Source organism: Bos taurus, chromosome 27 (assembly GCF_002263795.3).
Source record: "Bos taurus isolate L1 Dominette 01449 registration number 42190680 breed Hereford chromosome 27, ARS-UCD2.0, whole genome shotgun sequence".
Taxonomy (NCBI): domain Eukaryota; kingdom Metazoa; phylum Chordata; class Mammalia; order Artiodactyla; family Bovidae; genus Bos; species Bos taurus.
The window spans coordinates 38,626,836-38,653,239 of NC_037354.1; the positions used below are offsets into that span (position 1 = coordinate 38,626,836).

Here is a 26,404-nt window from a genome sequence, read left to right on the forward strand (position 1 = left end):
TTGTTGGCAAAGTAATGTCTCTGCTTTTGAATATGCTGTCTAGGTTGGTCATAACTTTCCTTCCAAGGAGTAAGCATCTTTTAATTTCATGGTTGCAGTCACCATCTGCAGTGATTTTGGAGCCAAAAAATATACATCAGGTATAATAAAAAGCAGAGATTTGGATTAAGCCAGAGCAAACAAGAATCATTTGTGACAGGAAAACATGGGACGACTGGGACCATAAGGTTCTCTAGAATTGGTTCAAATCATGATTATTGTGGTTTTAATTTGCATTTCTCTGGGGATTAGTCATGTTGGGCATCTTTGCATGTAGCTGTTGGTCATTGTATGTCTTCTTTGGAAAAATACCCATTCAGATCTGCTCATTTTTATTTATTTATTTAATTTTTTTCCTCTTCATTTTTAGATCAGATTTTTTTTTGCTAATAAGTTATGTAAGGGAGTATAAACAGGGAATATAAATAAATGTAAATTTAAACAGAGTTCTTTATACATATATTTAAATCTTTTATTTATTTATCTTACTTTTGTGCTGAGTCTTCCTTGCTTTGTGTGGATGTCTGCTGGTTGTGGAGAGCAGGGGCTTACTTCGTTGAGATGGGCGGCTTCTCACCGTAGTGGCTTCGCTTGTTGCCGAGCCCGGGCTCCAGGCCTGAGGGCTTCGGAGCTGTAGCACGCGGGGTCAGGAGGTGCCTGTGCAGAGTCTAGGGCTCAGGCTCAGCGGCTGTGGGGCACGGTTTAGTCACTCTGCAACATGTGGGATCTGCCCGGACCAGGGATCGAACCCGTGTCTCCTGTATTGGCAGGCAGGTTCTTATCCACTGCGCCACCAGGGAAGCCCTCTTTATACATTTTGGATATGAATGCCTTATCAGATATATGATTTGCAAATATTTATTCCCATTCAGTAGATGGCCTTTTCATTTTCTTGATGGTTTCCTTTGTACAGAAGCTTTTTAGTTTGATGTAGAAGAACTTCTCTTAAATCACGTTGCATTGTATTACAGCTCTGTATCTGTGTCCCAGAAGTGGATGGCTGTTTAATGTACAACCCAAAGCTCTCCTGAAACTGTTCTGTTAACTTCAAAAGTATCCCATTTTTCTTTACATTAAATCAAAATGGAAAAAACTTAAAAAAAAAAAATGGATTGTGGGCATCACAGGAAAATCATCAGGAAATAACAGAAAATAATTAGTTAGGAATCTGACCAAATACACAAAGCAGCAGATACAACTCCACAGAAAAGGGAATATAAATAGATACCCCTTCCCAAAGTATATGTATTTCACATGAGTGTGACAAGCTCTTCTCTCTCCCTTCCCTTCCCTCCTACGCACTTTACACTACATTTTAATTTCTTTAAGGGGGGAAAATAAATGCAGAAAAGCTATAAAAACTCTTATTAATTCACATTCTACTAGTGTGTGGTTTATATTTAGGTAAGTGCTAAAATCTTCTTCTTCTTTTTTTTTTTCAGTACTTAGCAAATCCCATTGTCACAGATATGAGACCAAATTTGGGCAGGCCTAATTCAGCGAGACTTTCTAGAGGAGAAGCAGCTATTTCGCTTTCAGCTAGATTCTTACATTAGTAGTAGATGCAGACTGACAGAAGGCAGGAGCTTTCCCGAGTGGGGCCTAGAGCCCACAGCAGCGGCACAGGCTGGGCACGGCCTCAGGGCAGCAGGCTGACTTTAGAGAGGGGAGATGGAGGCTGGGGAGGTGGTAGCCGTCGCACCTTTGTTCTGTCCATTTGCCTTTGTCCTGGCTGCAGGGCGCTCCATCTTGCCCACACTGTCACCCGTGGCTGGGTCTGTTTGTGCCCGTACTTCACCCTGCGCATCCTTCACACATGGCCAGCGTGAGCTTTTCAACACGGGAGAGAGACTAGTCACGCGCTAGCAGCGTTTAGCTCTGAATACCCTGTGTTCAGTACCTAGAAGGTAATTAATGAATGTTTGCTAAGTGGATTTTGGAAACGGTGGTCACTTAATGGCAAGTATCCATGGCCTGGTTTTAAAAGGGAACAGAGAAAAAGTCTTAAGGTAAAAGAAGAATGTGGCCTTTCTTTAAATCCCCCTAGCATAAATAGCTCTATTTTTTAAACATAAGGAAGACATCAGAAATTCTAAATAAGACGGTCAAGATTCATATTTTATGAAGCTTCATTTGTTGTTAAAGACAGTTCAAGTGGTGAGAAGAAATGCACACAGCAAAATTAAACCACTGTGCCTGCTAACACAAGAGGTGCCTTCGGTGGAAGGAAAGATTTGATGTTATGCTGGGTTCCGTAACAAATGCTAGGATCAAGAGCCACCTGGTATTTAAGGCTGTTTCTACCCAGAACCTGCAACTAGAAGATTTTTTGCTTTGTATATTTTTATGCTATTAGAAATGACAGTCTGACAATTCAGATACCTCTTAGTTTTCCTTAGGAATTTACTCCTGAGAGATAAAAGACCAGGGATCTAGTTCTGACGTTTAATTCTTCTAAAATACCTTATTGAACATCAGTTCATTTGCCTTGGTCATGCCACTTAGCCTCTCAGAACATTTACCCGCCCTGGTCTGTACTAGTCCTCATCTAGGTGAAAAGTGAACAAAGCTGATTAGACAGACCAGTTCTGTAATGCAGGGCAGGAGGCTGGTTGGAGTGGGAAAGCCGCCTGCCACTCCGGGCGCACTTTGCGCTCTGCCTTTCCTGTCTGTCTTTGACCAGATGCCAAGCTGCTTATCAAGACATCACAAGCTCGGTGGTTAAAGAATATGCCTGCCAGTGCAGGGGACGTGGGTTTGATCCCTAGTCTGCGAAGATTCCTCATGCCTCGGGATGACTAAGCCCATGCACCACAACTGCTGAGTCTGAGCACCCTTGAGACTGTGCTCCACAACAAGAGAAAGCTCCGCCGTGAAAACCCCACCCGCTACAAGTACGGAGAGTCCTCATGCGTCATCGAAGACCCAGCGCAGCCGTAAATACAATTTACAGAGACATCGTCACAGGCATTTGCCCACAGTTAATGCCAGTACATCCTAATGAAAAGTGTTAGAATGGGGTGGAGAAATTACTTAATTTCTTTGATGTCCCCCCACTCTTTTTTTTGAATTTGTATTCACTTTTCTTTGGGCCAGTGTGCCTATGTTTACATTAGTGGTTGTTTCATAGGTGGCAATTTAAACTGTTAGGAACTAAGTGGGTTCTTAAATGAGGAAGTTTAACTTTTCTTCCTTCTGTTGGATGGATTTCATGATAGTATGTTTTGATGTTAAATACACATTTGACTTCAGGAATAAATGCCACTTGATCATGGTGTATAATCCTTTTTGATATTTTGCTAGATTCAGCTTACTAAATTTGGTTAAATATGGACAGCTTTCATGGAACTCTTCATGATAGGTTAAAGATTATATAGCCTTTTGAACCTTTAAAATTTGAACTAATATCCCGATAATTTATTTCATGTGTGTATACCAGATAGACTATAAAGTTCCCTTGACATTTGTAAGCAGGTGAATTCTTGCAAGGGCTGGTGATTAAGGGAACACTTAGTTAAGAGAGCAGATTTAAGTTAGATCTTGAAAGATGAAAATACCCTGATCATATAGAAGTGAGAAGAAAAAGTGTGTCATATGCAGAGAAGAGATGGAGCGAAGCCAAAGGAATAAAAAGCTCAGAGTGTTAGCTTGATTTCTGGTGTCTATGAGAGAGGACCTTTCAAGAGTGTTCATGTGCTGCGCCACCCTCGGTTAAAGAAGCAAACGTATATCGACAAGGTTGTTGAGTGAGAGGAGAGAATAGATGGGAAAGATAGATCGGGGCTGGGTTATGGATCTCAACTCCAGGATGAAGGAGTTTGAATTTTAGACTTTATTCTGTAGGCGGTGAAGAATTACTGAAAGCAACTGAAGTTTTTGCTTGAGGAAGATTATTGTATATAAGATGAAGTGGGAGATGACGCTGGACTTTGGATAACCATTTCAGAAGATGTTTTGAAATTTCAGAGAAAAGATTGAAGACGCAAACTAGGTCAGCTCACTTCCAATAAAGATGGAGGGAAGAGGAGGATGTACACAGCTTAGTGGAGGTGGATTAGATAAGCTCTGGTTTTTGTTATGTCGTGTTGGCAAGTCCATTGTTCTGATGGGCCTGTTTTCTTGCTGACTATGTAAGGTGACTGAATTAATTCTTTGATTCCTCTGATTCTTGCCATTTTATATTGTATGACCTTCAAGTTTTTGTAGGGGCATTTGTTACTGTTTGGTTGCTAAGTGGTGTCTGACTCTTTTGTGACCCCATGGACTGTAGCCCACCAGGCTGATCTGTCCATGGGATTCTCCAGGCAAGAATACTAGACTGGGTTGCCACTTCTTTCTCCAGGGGATCTTCCTGACTCAGGGATCGAACCTGGGTCTCCTGCATTGGCACGCAGATTCATTACCTTTGAACCACCTGTGAAGCCCCTTGAAAAGACATACTCTAACTTAAATAAAACATCTATAGGAAATATTTCCCCCTGTGAACTAAGTACTTCTCTAATAATTTAAAGCTATTTTACTACGTTACAAAAGCCTATGCTTTTGGATAGTATACTTTTTTCTTTCTTTGTATTTTAGCAATAAATTTATAGCTTTTAAACTGCCAGAAGAATTTTAAGTCCCCCATATGATTAAGGAAGAAAAAACTGTTAAAAGCCAAAAAAGTGTAAAATATGAAAACTGTTCTTAAAAACATGTAAAAAGATGTAAACAAATGCCAATACTTCGCAAATTATTTTCTGACGCCAACGTTACTGCCCAAACGAGACAGTGCATGGCAGTAGGCCCAGTACGTTTATGAATACAGGTGCAAAATACTAGAAAGCTGAATCTAGCAACATGTAAGAAAGGATTCTACAGCATGACCAAGTAGCATTTATTCCAAGAATGCAAGGTTGGTTCAGTATATAGAAGTCTGTTGATGTAATACACTCTTACCAGAATAAAAGACAGACTCCACATGGGAATCTCAACTGACAGAGAAAAAAAAATTGACAAAATTGGTAGCTTTTCATGATAGAAACACTTGATAAACTAGAGATAAAAGGGATCTTCCTTATCCTGATACAGGGCATTTGTGAAAACCCCACAGCTAACATCATACTTCATGGGGGAAGACTGAAAGCTTTCTCGTAAGATCCAGAACAACACACAGACATCTAGCTCTCACTTTGGGGCAACATTGTACTGGAGGTTCTGGCCAGTGCTGTTAGGCAAGAAAAAGAAATAAAAGGCATCCAGATAAGAAAGAAAAAAAGTAAAACTTCCTCTGATCACAGATAACATGATCTTGTATATCGGAAAGCCTAAGGAATCCACAAAGAAACCATTAGAACTTCTAAGTTCGGCAACCAGCTGTATTTCTATATGCTAGCAGTGAAGGATCTGAAATGGAAAAAAATTCTACTTATAATAGCGTCAAAAAGAAAATACTTAGGGGAGTCATTATAACAAAAGTAGTGTAAAACTTGTACATTTGAAACAAAAAGATGTTAAAAGAAACGAAAGAAAATTAAATGGAGAGACATCCTGTAGTTGTGGGTCAAAAGACCTGATAGTAATATTGTCAGGATGCAGTGCTCCACAGACTCATCCCAGCCTCTGTGACAGTTTCAGCTGTCTGGCAGCTGATCCGAAAATTCATACGGGAAATGCCAGGGGCCCAGAGTAGCCACAACAAGCGGGAAGAGGAAGAACAGAGCAGGAGAATGCACACTTACTGGTTTTACTTCTGCGCAGCTATGGTAATCAAGATGGTGTTACACTGGCTTTGGGCTCAGTGGAGTAGAATTCAGAGTCCAGACACGAACCTTCACATTTATGGTCAGCTGATTTTCTTCAAGGGTATTATTGCAGTTCAGTGGGGGAAATAATAGGTTTTTCAACAGCAGTGCTCAGACAAGTGGATAGCCACATGCGACAGAGTGAAGTTATATCTCCACACCTTGTAAAATGTTAACTCAGAATGGATCGAAGGTCTACATGTAGTAGCTAACTACATGTAAAACTCTTAAAAAAAGAATAAATCTTTGTGACCTTGGATTAGACAATAAATTGTTACTTATGACACCAAACACCTAAGCAACAAAATAAAAAAATAGATAAGTTGGATTTTATCAAAATTAAAAAAAGAATTGTGCTTCAAAAAGGCACCATAAACTAACTGGAAAGACAACCCACAGGATGGAAGAAAATATTTGCAAAGTATATGTCTGATAAGGAACTTCTGTTCAGAATATATAAAGGATTCTTTAGTTCAATTCAGTTCAGTCGCTCAGTGGAGTCTGACTCTTTGCGACACCATGAACCGCAGCACGCCAGGCCTCCCTGTCCATCACCAACTGCTGGAGTTCACCCAAACCCATGTCCATCGAGTCGATGATGCCATCCAACCGTCTCATCCTCTGTTATCCCCTTCTCCTCCTGCCCTCAATCTTTCTTACCATCAGGGTCTTTTCCAATGAGTCAGCTCTTTGCAGCAGGTAGCCAAAGTATTGGAGTTTCAGCTGCAACATCAGTCCTTCCAATAAACACCCAGGACTGATCTCCTTCAGAATGGACTGGTTGGATCTTCTTGCAGTCCAAGGGACTCTCAAGAGTCTTCTCCAACACCACAGTTCAAAAGCATCAATTCTTCTGCGCTCAGCTTTCTTCACAGTCCAACTCTATATCCATACATGACCACCTGGAAAACCATAGCCTTGACTAGATGGACCTTTGTTGGCAAAGTAATGTCTCTGCTTTTGAATATGCTGTCTAGGTTGGTCATAACTTTCCTTCCAAGGAGTAAGCATCTTTTAATTTCATGGCTGTAATCACCATCTGCAGTGATTTTGGAGCCCAGAAAAATAAAGTCTGACACTGTTTCCACTGTTTCCCCATCTATTTGCCATGAAGTGATGGGACCAGATGCCATGATCTTAGTTTTCTGAATGTTGAGCTTTAAGCCAACTTTTTCACTCCTCTTTCACTTTCATCAAGAGGCTCTTTAGTTTTTCTTCACTTTCTTACAACTCAAAAATGAAAAGAGAAGTTATCCAGTTATAAAATGGGCAAAGGATTTGAATGGATATTTCTCTGAAGAACCCATACAAATGGCCAACAAGCATGTGACAAGATTCTCAACACCATTAACCACTGTGCACGTATGTGCTAAGTCACTTTAGTCATGTCTGACTCTGTGCCACCCCCTGAACTGTAGACCACCAGGATCCTCTGTCCGTAGGGTTCTCCAGCCAAGAATACTGGAGTGGGTTGCCGTTCCCTTCTCACTAGGGAAATGCAAATCACAACCGCAGTGAGGTGGCCTTCCACATCCACCATGACAGCTGTGATAAGAATATGGACAGTGTTAGAACCCTCAGACTTTGCTGGTAGAAATATAAAATGGTGCAGTTGCTTTGGAAAACGGGCGCTTTCTCCAAACATTAAACACAGAGTTACCATGTGACGCAGAATCCACTCATAGGTGTGTATCCAAGAGAATTGAAAATAAATGTAGACACAAAAACTTGTTCACAGATGTTCATTATTCATAACAGCCAAAATGTGAAAATAACACCAATGCCCATCAGCAGATGAGTGGAAAGAAGGTACAAGGATGAACCTTGAAACCACTGTGCCATGTAAAAAAAAGACAATGTCACATATTGTGTAATTCTGTTGATATGAAGTAGAACACGCAGATCTATAGACAGAAGGTAGGATGGTATTTACCAGGGCTTGAAGAGTGACAGTTAATAGAGGGTTTTTTTGGTGGTGCTGGGAGGTGATGAAAATGTTCTGGAGTTAGATAGTGGTGATGCTCACACAATTTTATGATATATTAAAGATAACTGAATCTTAAAAGGGGAAAAATTAAAAGTCCTATCACATTCTTCATTGAAATATCTAAAGTGTCAATATACCACAGGAAGAGAAATCTTGATTGCTTTTAACTCTGTTCCTTTTCAAGATCAGAGTTTGAAACTTCCTCCCTCCTCAGATTTCAGCAAGCCATATCCTCTGAGGTCTGTTTTTGAAGGTGTTATAAAATGCTGCCATCACAGAGAAGTGCTGCTTGGATCCCATCAAGGTTGATTCCAATTTAATTTAAAAATATATTTCAAATTTATTAAAAAATAAGATGCGAAACAGAACACACTCCAAGATGTATTCCTGTTTATCAGTTTTTCCGTACTGTGTATACCAGATGCTAACTCACGTTTCCAAGTTACGTCGCTTTGCATATATGCCTTGGAATCAAGTCTTTCACGTCATTTCCTTGTATATATTCAGACAGCTGTCAAATGTCTCACTGAATAGGAAGGTTGCGGCTTGCAGTGCTTGAAAAGCAGTAACAGAAGCAGCAGGTGTCCTCGTCATAAAGCCGTCTAGGCGAGGACGCTGCATTTCCAGAGCACATGAGAATACTCTCAATACGAGGTAACCAAAACCAAGTTCAGAAGGAGACTGAATCCTGGGGTGATAGGACTGTTATCCAGAAATCCTCGATTTAAAATTGTGTTTGTCAGGATGTCTTCATTTTTCTCAGTGACTGCCATTGTAATAAGAAAAGGTTGTTAATTGGATCCTATATAGTAAATATATACTGTTGTTTTTACTGCTTCGTATACTGGGGTTCTGCATAAGATGCTGCTTAAATTTCATGCAGCTGGGATCCCAGAAATCTTTCTTTATACATCAATTTTCCTCTTCAATTTTGACTTCACTCTCATTCCCCAGAGATGTTCTGAAAGCATCTTTTCCCCCCACAGAAATCCCACAGTGCAGGGGAAGTTTCCAGCTGAAAAAAATATTTGCTAACTTTAAATAGATCATGTCTTTTTTCCTTGGGGCTCCGTCTCAGAGATTGCACTGCAGCGATCCTGTTAGTTCAGTCACAAGGCAATTTGTTGTTGTGCCCAGTATAAATATTTTACTTGCTATTTCATGAGCGATATTTGGAAAGGGATACATATCCTTATTTTAACCTGTTTTTGCATATGCAGCAACCGAGTTGCATGTGTGGGAAAGAAGCTGGGTTAAATTGGATTGCCTCTGTGTATGCCAGAACCTCTGTGGGTTCTCGTGTGTAAGCCCAGTGGAGGGGACCCCCCGGCAGCGTGTTGAGCAGCTTGTGTTGCAGAGGGTGGGGGAGGAGCCAGTGAAAGGGTCACCTGAGGAAGAATGAGCGCCTGATATGTGTGGGAATTGATTCACACACACGGGAATGTGCTGTTCAGAAGGAGTCACGTGTCTCTTCTCTTCTCTTTGTAGGTGATCATGGAGGAAGCACTTTACTCCCCCCGAATGTCACGAATGAGTTTCCGGAGTATGGGACCATGGAGGCAAGTGGAGAAGGCCTGAGAGCCTCTCTGGAGTTTGATGCCGAGTCTCTGCTGCGCTGCCCGGGGGGCCCGCAGGGGGCCCAGCCCCTTGCTGGCCGTCACTCTGGGCCTGTCACTGTCACCGGAGGACCAAAAGATGTCAGAGGGCTCCCATCTCAAAGTCACTTCAAGGAACCAAGTTTACAACCCATTGACTCTCTGATTTCAGCTCTGAAGGCCACAGAAGCCAGAATAGCTTCAGGAACGTCGCAGGCTACAAAGGTACTGGATGGGGCTGCGGTTTCTACTTTTCCAGCTCAGCAGGGGGGGCAGGAGCCAGACACCGCCAGTCATAAGGCACGGAAAGCCCACGCACTGTTCCCTGCTGGCTGCGAAAAGTCGCCCGACATACCTCTTTCAGCCAAAGTTCCGACTGAGGAACATTTTTATTTGAGCATCCAGGAGGATCTGACTGCACTATTAACTGGAGAGATTCAAGCAGAGCCATCCCTAAGAGCTAGTAATGGAAGAAAGGGGGCTGTCCACGTGCAAGAGCCAGCTGGTCCAGCATCCTTGGTGGGCAGCCCCGCGACCCCCAGCTCGGCGGGCGGTGCTGGTTTGTTGAGAGAGAGGAGGTCTGACCAGAGAGAGCACCCCGGGCAATGTGCTCCAGGACGCCCGGGCCAGGGCAAGCATGTGGCGTTTCAAGGGGTGGACACACTGTGGACCGGAGGGGAGGAGAGAGAGAGCCGGCGCCCCGCGGATGCTCAGACACCACCGGGAAGGACAGCCCCTCCCGAAAGCAGAGAGTTTTCCAAAGTGCACAGCCACCTCATCTCATCTGCCGCTCTGCGTGACCCAGCTCCTCCTGAGAGGCCGTGTCCCCCCGAGCCTCTGCTTGAGACGGTAGAGGATGAAGTCTTCCTAAGGGAGGACAAGGAGCACCTGGAGAGGAGAGCTGAACCAGAGAGGGCCGGGGAAAGGTGAGTTCCCAGGGCCCCGCTGGCTGTGATGTCTGCTGTGTGCCCTCCACGGTGAGGTTCACAGCATCCTCTGCAGAATGGAAGGGAAGTGATGTGTGCTGCGGTGCTTCTAAGGTCTCAAGATGTGTAAAGCGGTTGCTGTAAAGTTGTCCATATGGGGAGACCGTGAACCTTAAACTGGGCGGACCCATTTCTGATTTTTTTTTTTGTATTTGACGGGTTTCAAGTTCTCCAGCATCACCATAACTAAACATCCCACAATTATCTTTCATAAGGAAAGTTAATTGTGGAAAGGTCTGGGCTCTTCTGGCACATCCAGTAGCTGTCACAGCCTAGCTCAGGCACTTCTGGGTACAGCCCCATTGTCTGCAAACAGCCCCTGTACATGTAGGAGGGCAGAGCCTTCGGTGTGGGCTGCCTCAGTTTTCTATGTTTAGAGAGGCCATGAGGAGGTCAGAGTTCCGTTGTTCATGGCACGGACGTGGGACTCTCTTCTCGCAAGCAGCTCATTTGGATTATGGCCCTGATGACTAAACCTGGCATCATATGGTATTTCCCAGGCTTTCTCTACATTTCTGGCGTCCATACCAGCTGAGAGCCTGGAGAAATGGAAGCTGTGCCTGTCCGCCTTCTCTTCCTTTGCTCGTGGCCTGGCCGTAGAGTGCTCCTTTCCGCAAAGTCATTTCAAACGTGTGCCATCTCGTCTCCCGTGATATGAACTTCGGTAGTTCACATGGGAGAACGTGTGTCAAGCCTGAAGGGTCTTGCTTATTTGTTGTAAGGAGATGCCTTTTGCTGCGCAGTTGACTAACAGAGCCACTGTCAGGGCTCCTCTCCCTGCCCTCCCCACCTCCCTACACAGAAAGCCTCCAGACTTCCTCGGAAGGCGCCCTGCTATGTGGCACGTGGCTCCGCAGTTACCCTCCCACTGGGGTCTGTGTGTCTGCGGTTTATTCATTCATTCCTCCTGTCCTTCCACAAATGGTTTTCGGTTGTCTGCTGTGTCCTTGATATGGCTAGAGATGCTGGGCATGAAAGGAATGTTCAAAATGCACATGGCCCTGGGGATTCCCTGGTGGTCCTGTGATTGGCCTCTGTGCCTCCTCTGCAGGGGGCATGCGTTCCTTCTCTGGTTGGAAACTCAGATCCCACTAGCTCTGTGGTGTGGTCAGGAAAAAAACAAACAAACGTGGAAAGTAGACATGACCTCTGGTCCCTGACCTCATGAAATTTACTGCTAAAGGTAGACACGTTAATAATGATAGGGCCTTCTATTGTGTTGGGTTCTATAAAGGAGAAGAAGGGACACATTGAATGCAGGAGAGAGGCTGATTCAATTGATGGCTTGGGGAAGGCCTGTCTGCATAAGTGGTGATTCGGCTGAGACTTCAGGATTCAGTAGAAGTTTGCGGGGCAGAGAATGGGGAGAATACTCTAGGCAGAGGGAGCCACACGGGCTGGCAAAGGAGGGCTGCTGTCGCTAAGGGAGTGTGCTTCCTGGAACCCACGATGCGGAGGCCTCCGGGCTCCTTTTGAGGTGTAGCGGTGTGGCTGGACCCTCGCAGCTGGGGGCAGGTGGGGGGCGGTGAGCAGGGGTGGGGTGAGGGCTTCATCCCTGAGCGGTCGGGTGGGGGGGTGAGCAGGGGTGGGGTGAGGGCTTCATCCCTGAGCGGGTCGGGGGAGGTGAGCAGGGTGGGGTGAGGGCTCCATCCCTGAGCTTTCCACCTCACTGCTAATGCCCTGAGGAGCCACGAGGACTTGGGACCCAGAATACTATTTGGTTTGGGGTGGACCAGTAATTTGGCTTCCCTGGCAGCTCAGGCAGTAAAGAAGCTGCCTGTAAGGCAGGAGACTCAGGTTTGATCCGTGGGTCTGGAAGATCCTCTGGATAGGGGAATGGCTACCCACTCGAGTATACTTGCCTGAAAAACTCTATGGACAGAGGATCCTGGCAGGCTACAGTCCACAGGGTCACAAAGAGTCGGACACGCCTGAGCAACTAACTTTCACTTTTCCAGTAACTTAAAAATAGCAGAGACAACTGTACTGTTGAATGTGAATCCTGGTAATACCTAGGAAGGTGGGTTACTTACCAGGTAGTTTTATTCCTGTTCTCTATTTTATTTCTGCTTATAGATATCTGAGGCTTGGCTAGTCCTTGGCACATCCAGATTCAGCTCTATTGTCTATTGTCTTCTTTCTCATACTGAGCTTTAACGTTTTATTTAGTTGTCTTAATGTTCATTTTTAATATTTGAAAAACAGGCTGCATATTAATTAATGTCCCAAGGATATTAACTTGTATATTTTTCCTAGGTTTTCACTGTTTTGTTTATTAGCCTAGTAGTAAACATGTTTGTGGGCTTTTTTTTTTTTTTCCTTCAAGGTCATTCACTGGCTGTTTCTCAACCTAACTCTCTCTGCAGTGTTGTCTTATTGTCACCAGGGGGCAGCCCATGAGTTCTTGAGGGCTATTGGTCTTATTTAATCAGAAAATATTAACAGGACTTATGAAAGCTTAGTGTATTTTTGGGGCCTTCCTGGTGGTTCAGACGATAAAAAAACTGCCTGCAATGCAGGAGACCTGGGTTCTATCCCTGGGTTGGGAAGATCCCCTGGAGAAGGGCATGACAACCCAGTCTAGTATTCTTACCTGGAGAATCCCCATGGACAGAGGAGCCTGGTGGGCTGCAGTCCATGGGGTCCCAAAGAGTCGGACACGACTGAGTGACAGCATAAGTGTATTTTTAGTCAGCCAAATTTACACAATATATTTATCATCTTCTGTTAAAATTAGGACTGATAGTAGCTGTTACTTTGAATTTGAGGAGTTCAGGGGGCTAAATGAGAATTTAATATTTTATTCAAATGTTTGTTGGACTTGGTGTATTCACATACTAGGAGCTAGCTTGAAAGTATATTAAATTGTATAGAGGATAGCCCAGCATATGTGTGCTAAGAGTTTTTTCAACCTGAACATGTTTCTATAATGTCTTCCTTCCCAAATGTATTGATATTTTGTTGTTGTTGTTCACTCACTAAGTTGTGTCTGACTATTTGAGAGCTCGTGGATTGCAGCATGCCAGGCTTCTCTGTCCTTCACTATCTCCCGGAGCTTGTTCAAACTCATGTCCATTGAGTCAGTGGTGCCATCCAACCATCTCATCCTCTGTTGCCTCCTTCTCCTTCTATCTTCACTCTTTCCCAGCGTTAGAGTCTTATCTAACGAGTCAGCTCTTTGCATCAGATGGCCAACCTATTGGAGCTTCAGCATCAGTCCTTCCAATGAATATTCAGGACTGATTTCCTTTAGGATTGACTGGTTAGATCTCCTTGCAGTCCAAGGGACTCTCAAGAGTCTTCTCCAACACCACAGTTCAAAAGCATCAATTCTGCGGCATTCAGCTTTCTTTATAGTCCAGCTCTCACACCTGTACATGACTACTGGAAAAACCATAGCTTTGACCATACAGACGTTTATCGGCAAAGTGATGTCTCTGATTTTCAATACACTGTTTAGGTTGGTCATAGCTATTCTTCAAGTAGTAAGCGTCTTTTAATTTAATGGCTGCAGTCACCATCCACATTGATTTTGGAGCCCCAAAATAAAGTCTGTCACTGTTTCCATTGTCTCCCCGTCTATTTGCCATGAAGTGATTGGACTGGATGCCATGATCTTCGTTTTTTGAATGTTGAGCTTTTAGCCAGCTTTTTCACTCTCCTCTTTCACTTTCATCAAAAGTTTCTTCAGTTCCTCACTTTCTGCCATAAGGGTGGTGTCATCTGCATATCTGAGGTTATTGATATTTCTCCCGGCAATCTTGATTCCAGCTTGTGATTCGTCCAGCATTTCGCATGATGTACTCAACCTAAAGGTTAAAAATTGACATAAACCAACTGAATACAGGCGCTAGCTCCACAGAATGCTACCTTTTCATACGGTGGGAGGAGAGAGTAAAATGAAAAAGTTAACCTAGTGTGAAACTCTTCACTTCGATGTGCTATGCTACCTTTTCATACGGTGGGAGGAGAGAGTAAAATGAAAAAGTTAACCTAGTGTGAAACTCTTCACTTCGATGTGCTATGCTACCTTTTCATACGGTGGGAGGAGAGAGTAAAATGAAAAAGTTAACCTAGTGTGAAACTCTTCACTTCGATGTGCTATGCTACCTTTTCATACGGTGGGAGGAGAGAGTAAAATGAAAAAGTTAACCTAGTGTGAAACTCTTCACTTCGATGTGCTATGCTACCTTTTCATACGGTGGGAGGAGAGAGTAAAATGAAAAAGTTAACCTAGTGTGAAACTCTTCACTTCGATGTGCTATGCTGCCTTTTCATACGGTGGGAGGAGAGAGTAAAATGAAAAAGTTAACCTAGTGTGAAACTCTTCACTTCGATGTGCTATGCTACCTTTTCATACGGTGGGAGGAGAGAGTAAAATGAAAAAGTTAACCTGATATGAAACTCTTCACTTCGATGTGCTATGCTACCTTTTCATACGGTGGGAGGAGAGAGTAAAATGAAAAAGTTAACCTAGTGTGAAACTCTTCACTTCGATGTGCTATGCTACCTTTTCATACGGTGGGAGGAGAGAGTAAAATGAAAAAGTTAACCTAGTGTGAAACTCTTCACTTCGATGTGCTATGCTACCTTTTCATACGGTGGGAGGAGAGAGTAAAATGAAAAAGTTAACCTAGTGTGAAACTCTTCACTTCGATGTGCTATGCTACCTTTTCATACGGTGGGAGGAGAGAGTAAAATGAAAAAGTTAACCTAGTGTGAAACTCTTCACTTCGATGTGCTATGCTACCTTTTCATACGGTGGGAGGAGAGAGTAAAATGAAAAAGTTAACCTAGTGTGAAACTCTTCACTTCGATGTGCTATGCTACCTTTTCATACGGTGGGAGGAGAGAGTAAAATGAAAAAGTTAACCTAGTGTGAAACTCTTCACTTCGATGTGCTATGCTACCTTTTCATACGGTGGGAGAGGAGAGAGTAAAATGAAAAAATTAACCTAGTATTGAAATTCTTCACTTCGATGTGCTTTCCAGGATTCTTGAGCAAGCGGAGCACTTGCGGGGCGGAGATGATGACATCCTTGGGTCCGGATACGCAGAGGACTCCACTGACGTGTACAGCTCCCAGTTCGAGACCATTTTAGACAACACCTCTTTATACTACAGTGCTGAGTCCTTGGAGACTTTGTATTCAGAGCCTGATAGCTACTTCAGCTTTGAAATGCCCCTGACTCCAATGATACAGCAGCGAATTAAGGAAGGCGGGCAGTTCCTCGAGAGGACGTCGGTGGGAGCACAGCAGGACGTCCTGAGCATCTCGGCAGATGGCGGGATAGTGATGGGCTCTTCCAGTGGGATCGCCAACGGGCTGAGTGGCTCCAGTAACTCCATCTACTCGAAAGGCACCCCAGAGATCGCTTTCTGGGGAAGGTACTGGTCCCGATCTCTTAATTTCATGCTGGTGGTTTTTGTAGCATTTTTTTTTCCCCTTTGGGAAATCTGAGTGTGGAACCTCTTTGGAAAGCATTGGGCCAGTTTCCGTGGATATAAGTGAATGACGTGAGTGAAAAGCAGTTTGAATTTTTGGCGCAGGTAGAGTACAGTTTAGTGGTTTGCCAAATTGGCAACCTATGGGCATTCTGTTTGGCAGTATGTCTTGTATTCCCACAGGTGAACTGGGTCCTGAGCAGATTCTGTGGGTGGTGAGTGGGTATTAGCGCCTAGGATGCAGCTTTGGTGGCCACAGCCCGGCCCGGTGCTGGAAGGGGCCTCAGGAGAGCTCTGCTTGCCTTCTGCCTCTGGCATGGCTTGACTGCTTGGGCGGGTTTTTGACTAGGCCGGAGGTTCCCTGATTGTCAGTTGAGGGTGTTGGTTTAGACAGTGACTACGGTCTCTTTTGGCCCTTGGCTCTGTGAGGTCCCGTTCTGCTGGGATGTCCTCCTGGGACAGTGTGAGAGGATCCAATGATAAGGAGGCTTGATAGGTTTGATCCCTTGGTCAACGCCATATTTATTTTCTCTCTTTACTATATGTTTTAAGTCTGCTTGGAACACAAAATGAGAAGTTACGTAGGATTTATGTGTTGTGCTATCCTTTAGTGATTCCCTGTCTTTTTATGGATTATCCAGCATTTCATCTCTTCTTGTTCGTCACTCTGGGGTCATTGACCTGTCCTTCAGCATCTCTATAAGTGGGCAGAGAATGCTAAACTTCCTAATGATTTTATGAATTTAGTTTTACTATTTTTTTTCCTGATTGGGGTGGTGAGGGGGAGGGTAAATGGGGATAAACTATTTGAAAGTTGTATGAAAAAATGTCAGGTTTCTACTGAGCCTGTTTTGATGATCAGTCTGCCCTGTGTTAAGCATTTCCTATTATCGATTTGTAGGTTTATAGTTCACTGGATGACATGCTCAAGACTGGCACATGGTAACACCGCAGCTATGCATCGCCATGTGAAATAGACCATGGGTGTTCGTTGTCCTCTTGGGTCACACAGTCTCAGAGGCAGAAGACTGTGGTCTGAATTTCTTGGATAAGCCGCTTATTCTCTCTGAAACCGCTTTTGTTTATTTGCATAGCAGGGTCAATGATAAGTAGTATGCTGTGTGGCCATGGGATTTAAAGAGTTAATATAGATTAAAACGCTAGCACAGTGCCTGGTACAGAGTAGGAGCCGGAGCACATGCGTGAACTAGAACTGGCTGATGAACCCGCATTTAGACTTCCTGGATCTATAAGAGGGGGTGTCCGTGAGGGAAGGGTGCATCTCTGAGGGGGTAACTATAAGTTGTGATAAAATGCAGATAATTTCACTGAAATTCCAATCCAGCTTTCTGGAGTGAGTTGAAGGTATTGATATTACAGATCTGAAATAGGTTGGAGCTGAAGTATTTTGGGCTGAGAGGCTTTGCTACAGAAACCACAGGGAGGGTAAACTCTGCAAGGAGATCCAGCCAGTCCATCCTAAAGGAAATCAGTCCTGAATGTTCATTGGAAGGACTGATGTTGAAAATACTTTGGCCACCTGATGCGGAGAACTGACTCCTTGGAAAAGACCCTGATGGTGGGAAAGATTGAAGGCGGGAGGAGAAGGGGACAACAGAGGATGAGATGATTGGATGATATCACCGACTCAATGGACATGCATTTGAGTAAACTCCACGAGTTGGTGATGGACAGGATGGTGTGCTGCAGTCCATGAGGTCGAAAAGAGTCGGACATGACTGAGCGACTGAACTGAACTGAAACTCGGCAAGGGATTCCCTAGTAGTTCAGCTGGTAAAGAATCCACGTGCAATGCAGGAGACCCTGGTTTGATTCCTGGGTTGGGATAGTCCCCTGGAGAAGGGTTAGGCTACCCATTCCAGTATTCTTGGGCTTCCCTCGTGGCTCATATGGTGAAGAATTCACCTGCAATGCGGGAGACCTGGGTTCCATCCCTGGTTTGGGAAGATCCCCTGGAGGAGGGCATGGCAACCCACTCCAGTATTCTTGCCTGGATAATCCTGATGGACAGAGGAGCCTGGAGAGCTACAGTCCATGGGGTCGCAAAGAGTCGGACATGACTGAGCGACTAAACACAGCACAGCACAAACGCAGCAAGGCAGTGGTTTGCAGAGACCTGGAATAAGCAGCGGCCATCACTGCTGCCAGCATGAGTGCCAGTCATTAGTACAGCAGAGCTGGGTGGTTAAGAGAGAGTATTGGGGTAGGTTATATCATTTTAGCACCCCAGATTTAGCCGTACTGTCCTTTAGGCCAACTTGAAGTTTCAGCCGCATCACCTGCATTGTCAGACTGTGAAATCTTGCCCGGCAATGAGATCCAATTCCAGTACTGAATGAGAAGCACGTTAGAGATGAGCTCTCGCACCATCTCGACTTCCTTGAGCACAGCTAGCAATGTGGACAGACCAGCTTGGCAGGAGGCCTTTTGGGGGGTGTGTGTGTGTGTGTGTGTGTGTGTGTGTGTGGTTCAGGGTTAGAAAGTATGATGGACTCAATGATTATAAGAGATTTTAGAGAATCTGGAATAACTTGCCTATGTTTCTCTACCTTCTCTGCCTTCTTGGTGCTTTGGAGAAATTGTAGCACCAGAGGTTGAAGAGTTATAACATTTTCCAGCTTGAAGGGGCCTTAGCTAGCCCTGTTTTACAGTGAAGAATCTGAGTCTGAGTCAGGTGGGGTAGCATTAGCTGGTGACAGATCTTGTACCAGAATTCAAGTTGCCTGACTCCCAGTCCAGGTGCACTCACTGTTCTAGGCTGCCTGGTTTCATATGTGTATTCTTTCTAATTTCCCTAATTTCTCTCATGCCATATGTTTATGGAGCCAGAAGTCTGAGTTAATAATTACAGATGTGGTGGTGGTTGGTGGTGTATGTGTTCAATTTCAGAAAAAAATTTTGCAAATCGTTGATAAATGTGTCTCCATAGATTTTTAAGGTAATTAATGATCAGGCTTTTAAAAATTTCTTCTGCACAAACCATCCCTCCGCAGAGGTAAGGCGTAGACAGAGGCATTGAGCCTGTTAAGGAAATCTGGACTAGGACGCTGACAACACAGCCGTCACCCCAATTGGCTTTCCTTAGTCAGGGGAGTCAAGGCTTCAAGGAGAAAAACACTCAAAATTTATTCAGAAATGTGATAAAACAACACAGCAAAAGTGGTACATGAAACAAGTGTGTGTGCCCAACTTTCCATCTCTACTCACTGGCCTCTCCTGTTTCCTTGGGAGCGGACTGAGGGATCTGACTCTGTTGGATAAAGTGAACTCTGAAGAAGGCAGAAAGGAGAGGGCCTGATAAGACTAAGCTACACTGCTAACACTGCTTTGATTCCAGCTGGACTTGAACCAAAAGAACGAAGCCCGTTCCTGCTGAGGTATTGATGTTGATACATAAAGTGTTAGAGAATATTGCAGGCTGACTTTAGGTAGTCTCTGAACACCATCTTGTGTGTGTGCATCGTATGTATGCCGTAGGTTTTATTTCTTTAGTAAAGAAAAGGTTCTTAATTCTCATAATAAGCTAAGAGAAAGGGGCATTAGTGTTCTGATTTTCCACATAAGGAAACTAAGGCTCAGAGCAGTTGAGTAGATTGCCCAGTCACAGGAATGGTCAGTGCCACGCCCAGGATTTCCACCCAGGCGGTCAGGCTCCAGAGACCATTTATTTCGGTCTCAAAACAACAGTATTTTTGCTTGACCTTGCCTAGATTTATTTTTAAATACTTTTCTGTATCAGTGTCTGCTTTTACTGTCAGCCAAGATGATTTCACGGTGGTTTCTGACAGTGGTTTCTCCTTCTGAACAGTGGATGACACTGCTCTCTGTTGTTTCGCTCCCTGTAGGAGGCAGCCTGGCTGGGGAGGGTGGCCAGGACGCGCGGCACTCCAGCCCAGCTCCATGCCCTATCTGGATTGCCGCCCGGGCCTGGGTATAGCCAGGCTTTGTGGCCAGAGGGGGACTGAGCTCCACTCACATCAACGAAGAAAGTACTTCAAAGCAGTAACCCTCTAGAATCAGGTTGGGAAGGACATAAAGAGTGCGTGTGCTGACTCTTTGTCTTGTAAAGGATTATGCACCTTTGTGTTATCAGGTGGATCTGAAAAGGCCCCTTAAGATCCTGGAATCGCTCTGGCAGGAATAGTTAAATCCTCTCAGGTGCTTGAACACTGATGTTGGCCTGAGAGCTGCATGCCCATCAGGAAGGAGCTCACTCAGGTGCTTGAACACTGATGTTGGCCTGAGAGCTGCATGCCCATCAGGAAGGAGCTCACCCCGTGAACGGAACGTGACATTTTGGAAAAGGAGCAAAGCGTAGCATCCCTCCCTTTGTGGTCCAGCTGTGGAGCACCCGGGCTGATGGGGTCAGCGGTGCTGTGTGGAATCCAGTCACATGGCTCCCAAATTAGAAGGGACAAATAGAGACTTTCAGTTATATGTGTCCGATGGGTTCCTTTATGTCTGGGTGCTTCTTCGCCAGCCCATCCCCTGAGGACTGTGGCTCCCGTTGGTGAGTCCTGATCTGAGGCCTGCAGGGCACACGTGCGGCTGCTGTGAGCATGAACGGGGCTGAGTGTTGTTTATTTCTGTTGAGCTTCGGTTCAGACAGAGAGGAAAAGAGGGACAGCAAATACAGCCATATGGCAGGAGCTTCTCTTTTGGTTCTCTGAAATACACAACAGAGCTGCGTTTTAAAATTACTTTTTCGGTGTAACAGGTACGTTCGATGTCTGGCATCCCAGTTGTTCTTTCAGATGGCGCTCAGAGTCCCAGGAGCCCAGCAGAGGGGTGGATGACATCTGTGTGCAGCTGTTATGCCTGGGGAGTGCTCAGTCAGTCCGTCCACTCCAGCTGGAGCTGTGGTTTTTCTGCCGGCCTCTTTTCCCCCCTTTATCAAATGAGATGCTGACATTGGAAGTGCTTTTTTCTTCCTCAGTTTTCCTTTTTCTTTAGTGTCTTTCTGTCTAGGAAAAGGTCGCATGAAACAATGTTTAGAGAAATTTGTTGAAGTAAATTTCAAATATTTTTTGACATTCAAACGTAAAACCTGCAGGTATTTAACTAATTAATTAATACTTTTTTTGGCCGTGCCACGCTGCTTGTGGTGTCTTAGTTCCCCACGGGGACTGAGCCTGGGTCCCGGCAGTGGAGGGCTTTCCTGGTGGCTCAGTCGGTAAAGAAACTGCCTACAATGCAGGAGACCCAGGTTTGATCCCTGGGTTGGGAAGATCCCCTGGAGAAGGAAATGGCGACCCACTCCAGTATTCTAGCCTGGAGAATCCTATGGACGGAGGAGCCTGGCGGGCTACCGTCCATGGGGTTGCAAAGAGTCAGACACGACTGAGTGACTAACTGAACCTGCCAGAGAAAGTGCTGAGTCCTGGGACTTCCCTGAAGGTATTTTACTATAATGTAAAATATTAAAGTCCCTTGGCGCTAGCTAAGCTGGTGACAGGGAAAGCTCTTGATCTGGTGAACTTGTGCTGGGGGATCAGGTGAGGCGTCCCTGCCTGCCGATTCATTATTCCTGCTCTAGTGATGTCTTCAGACTTTCCTCTCATGTTTTAGAAGTTTTTCTGTAGAAAGTCAGTTTTCATTTTCTCTTTGAGCCTCCTGAAGTAGTTGTGATGGTGAGTTGTTTTTTTTTTTTTAACTCCAAAGGAGTCCCTGCTTGGTGCTGAGGGTGGAGGCTCTCCAGGGTTTCAGAGCCAGTCATATCTGGGTTCAGATCCTATTTCAGATACTTACTAGGGGTGTGACTTTGAGTAAATTACAGAGCATCAGGGAACCTTTCCAACTATAAAATGGAATGAATAACACCTATTTAGAAGCAAATGACATTAAGTGAAAAATCAAGAATAGATAGGTAGGTGGATTCACAATGCCTGGCATATAGTAGGATATAAATGTAGAATAGTAATACTGTCAACAGTAATAACCTGGAGAAGAGCTGTCTGAAACACCTGTTAATGGGTGTCTTGAAGCTTCCCTTTCTCTCATAAAATTCAGTGTACATTGGTGGAGTGGTGTAACTGTGGGGATTTGGGACCGGAAGACAGGAGGTCAAGTCATCCTCTCTGCTGGCTTCGTGGTCCTGGGCAGGCTGTTTCACTTCGATGAACCTCCCATTTCTTATTGGTCAAATGGAAATAACCTTGTTGCTCAATTTACAGTTCTCTTGTAAGAATTTGTTAAGTTGTAGTTTGTGGATATTCATTTTAAACCTACCATGAGTTTTGCAGTAGTCTGAGTAGTAGTCTAAGGAATGTAAGAAAATAAATAAGCAAAAGCCTGAAAATTAAGAAAAAGACACAGGATTTGGTGAATGTTTGAATCTAGGGGTTTGGGCTTCGTCAAAGTGATGGTGAGATTTCCAGTGTGGATGAGATGGTTAGATGGCATCACCGACTTGATGGACATGAGTCTGAGCAAACTCGGGGAGTTGGTGATGGACAGGGAGGCCTGGCGTGCTGCAGTCCATGGGATGACAAAGAGTTGGACACGACTGAGCAACTGAACTGAACCCGTGTGGATGACTTACGAAGTCTGGAGACGGCAGGAGTCAGGGAGAGCAGCAGGGTTTGTAGGAGGGCTCCTGGCAGTGGGGTCTGTTTACACAGATTGTTTGAGGAGAGGGAGGACCTTCGTGTGTGAGGACTTGGAGTCCCACCTAGAGGGACACTCACCTGAGCTCAGGAGGGCGAGCGTGAGGAGGCTGGGCTGGAGAGGGGATCATAGGAGCCCCGGTGCTGCTCATGTGGCTTTCTGATGCCCCCTGGGCAGAGTGTATGCCCGCCTCTGGTCCCCAGCAGTCTGGTTGTCAGGGAGCTGGCGTGGTCGTCCTCTCAACAGGCCTCTCCCTATTTGCTGGGGTCTCTTGTGTAGATCGGTGATGACTTAAGGAAATGGTCCTGGATTTGAAATGGGGTTTCCCAGAAGTGTTCTAAGTCTGTAGTTTAAACCGTATGACATACAAAGTAATGTCCCGGGCGTTGGTGTGAAGAGTGCCGGGGGTTGCTGGTTAAGTGGATGACCTTTCATCAAAGACTGTATTGAAAGACTTCAAATGATAAAGGACATTGGGGTTACATGTTATTACACAGAGAATCGTAACTTGAAATAAAAACTGATTGGCAGCTAGTTTAGCTGGTCAGGGTGATCCAGCAATCTATTCCTATATCAGTGCACTATTTCGCTTTTAAAGAAACTAACAGTTTCTCTCATCAGACCTCACTTAACACAAGATCTGCAACATTGGATGAGAAATTTTGGGCATTGATCCAATGGGGAAGAAAAAAGACAGAAACCTTTTCCAAATAAAGTTCTTGGAAAGCATTTTACATACAAGTATCCATTTCTCAGAGCCCCTCATGGATGTGTTTCCAGTGCTTTAATCTTGTTTTTCTTTTTCTCCCCTGGATCTTAGAAACTCTCTGTAAACTACAGTACAGAGTCTTTGCTAAACTGGCACAGACTCCTAGCAGAGCCCCCCTGTTCAGTACCTGAGTGGCCAGGTGAGGTGCCATCTTTCTCACGATGTTAGTGAGGATTCATGTAAACCGCATCTCCACCATCTAACACCTGAGCGTTAGAGAGACGCTTCGACTTCGTAATCCCCACACCTCAGCTGGTGCTGCATGTGTCTGTGCGTGAGCCTCCGTCCCGGGTACTTTCCTCCGAATCTAGAATTACGGAAGGGAGGAGCTTTTCAAGGTGCCGACTCCCCCACTCTTTACCTCTCCAGATTCTGATTCTGTTGGTTTAGGGTGGCGCCCAGGCAATGCTAGCTTAGACCAACACAAGATTATTGGTCTAAAATTTAAAAAAATAGAGGACAATTTTAAAAAAAGAGAGAGAAAGAAAAAAAAAAAAGAGTCCCTGGTGATTTTGATGTTCAGCCTAAGTTGTCAGCCTCTCATCTTGGAGCTTGTTGGAAATGAGTACGCAGACCTCACCTCTGAGCTGCTCAATCGAAGTGTGTATTTTAACAAATTCCTGTAAGCACTTTACAGTTTGAGAAGCGTGGGAAATTATTAGCGGCGGAATGCAGACCCGCGGAGAAAGCAATGGCACCCCACTCCAGTACTCTTGCCTGGAAAATCCCATGGATGGAGGAGCCTGGTAGGCCGCAGTCCTTGGGGTCACGAAGAGTCAGACACGACTGAGTGACTTCACTTTCCCTTTTCACTTTCATGCATTGGAGAAGGAAATGGCAACCCACTCCAGTGTTCTTTCCTGGAGAATCCCAGGGATGGGGGAGCCTGGTGGGCTGCCGTCTATGGGGTCGCACAGAGTCGGACACAACTAAAGCGATTTAGCAGCAGCAGTAGCAGCAGCAGCAGACCCAAGTGAGTCAGTTCCTGTTCGCAGGGGGCAGTCCTGCTGCAGGTCACTGCTGCTGGCAGGGAGAAGTCTCCTAACAGAGGTTCATAAAAGTGAGCGGTCCTGGCTGTGAACCTTGAAACGATTTCTTTCGTCACCTTTGATGTAGTGACCCCTGCTCTAGAAATACAGAGGTTGACCCATTTTCCTGAGGGGATCAGTGTGGTTTCCTGGTGAAGAGTGTGGGTTACGTCAGGCTGCTTTGACTCACATTTTGTGAATTATCACTACTAAACCTCAGCTTACTCATTTGCGAAAAGGGGTAATAATTTACTACCCCTTAATGGCTACTCACACAACGCTGGCTATGATTATCAGAAATAACACTGCTTGAACTGTTGTCTTTAAAACTTCCTCAGAGTCACCTGCTGTGAGTGTGCCACGGTCAGATCAATGTAGGATGCTGTTTATCTGTAATAATAATTCTAAGAGCCTTAGATTACTTGAAGATGAGGAGCTTTAATGATAGTTCATTGTCTGTATAATTACCCTATCTAGCAGCCCCGCCTCCATGCAAAGAAGGTAACATTTTCCAGTCAAGAGTAGTAATATGAAGTCTTTAGTGCAGAGAAATTAAGAGGTATTGAATAATTATTATCGTGAAACAAAATTATAAATGTTCCTCATTCACAGTCCATTCACTTAGCACCCATTTTTTGGCTCATCGTATAATATTGTACTTGTCAGCATGGGCCTGTCCCTCCTATCAGTCAGTGAAGCTGGCAGGTCTTTAGATTTGAGACTCAGAACCTCTGTTAACAGAGTCCAGCACATCCTGGGTGACCAGTTCTGTCAGATGAAGAGCTTACTTAGTTTTTCTATACTAGGTACTAGATGCTCCCAAAGAGGAGGCACACAGCTTGACACGGAATGCTGCATGAGCCGGACAGCAGGGCTCCCAGTCTGGGCTCTGGAGGACCTGTGGATGTGTGGGCGTGGGCGTGGGCAGGGAGGCTTGCCGGATGGAGGCACAATAAGGAACAGCTGCTCGGGCCTGGGGCCTTGGGAGGTGAGGGGCTCATTAATCTCTTTTCCTCCTGGTGTGTTAATTTTCTAGACTGAGCCTACTGAATACACTTGAAAGGCAGTCACGCAGTTGACTTTCACAACCTCTGCACGTCCGAGGCACATCCAGAAGGGTTAATAAGCGCCTCTGATCTCACCAGCCAGTTTGAGAAATAAAGCAGTGCAGTGCCTTCCTCCCTCTGTGGTCCCATCCCTCTCGTTGTCTTCTCCTAAAGAGGACCACGGCCTGTGGGTGTATATCATGCCTTCATAGGTGTGAACCCATAAAAATACCATTTTCATGCACATTTTCGAACTTTATATAAGTGCCATCTTATCTCCTTTTGTGACTCACTTATTTGTTCAATATTTGAGATTCTTTCTTACTGATTCATAAGGCCCTAGTATATTATTTGCTAAATAGTATTCATTGCATGAATATGCACTGTAACTAATTTTCCCATTTGCATAGTATGAACATTTTGGCTGTCTTGTATTTTTGTTGTTTAAATGGCGTGGCAGTGGACATTCTAATTCGTGGCTTCTCGTGCACACGTGGAGCGTTTCTTTAGGTATATATTTAGGAATGAAATTGCTGGACAGTAAGTGGTAATCATTTTCTGGGTGAACCAAAGAATTCTTGAAAGGGCATATTGCATTTTCTTTGAGAGTATGTAATTTTATCTACTTCCATTTACAAAATAACTTTTAGTTATTTTACTTCCTTATCCTTATAACTCCCAAATCCCAACAAAAATATCAAGAGCTGAAACAAAAAACATGGGAAATGAAAGGCAGCAAAACCAGTCTCCTTTCTCTTCAGGAGCTGGGATGCGGACTCTGTCATCCACTAGTTAGGTCTGGTGCCTGTCCATTCCGTCCTTTGAGTCCTGTAGGTCCCAGCCTCAGATGCCTTGGTGGCAGTTGTTGCCTACATCTGACAGCCGCGAGTGTTACCTGTCCACTTCTGGCAGTCTGAAGCAGGGTTTGAACACAAGGACAAAAGAATATTTTCATTTCACGAGAGCAGAAAGGCAGAAATAAAACTGGAAAATAGGAAAATGCAAATCGCATAAAATTAAGCATGAATGTAATGAGTTTTATTAATACAGCTGAGTTTTACGTAGTAGAAGTGAATCAGATCTATTTATTGCCTATTTC

General features: G+C 44.6%; 1 protein-coding gene across 6 annotated transcripts in view; it reads left to right on the plus strand.

The window, feature by feature from the left end:
* The window catches only part of PSD3 (pleckstrin and Sec7 domain containing 3), a 596,024-nt gene that overhangs the window by 264,692 nt on the left and 304,928 nt on the right, over nt 1-26,404 (plus strand). For all 6 annotated transcript variants that reach the window (XM_024986357.2, XM_024986358.2, XM_059882381.1 and 3 more), the window contains 2 exons: nt 9,298-10,330; nt 15,383-15,778. In XM_024986357.2, coding sequence (XP_024842125.2) covers nt 9,298-10,330; nt 15,383-15,778 — 1,429 coding nt within the window. The remainder of the gene's footprint in view (nt 1-9,297; nt 10,331-15,382; nt 15,779-26,404) is intronic.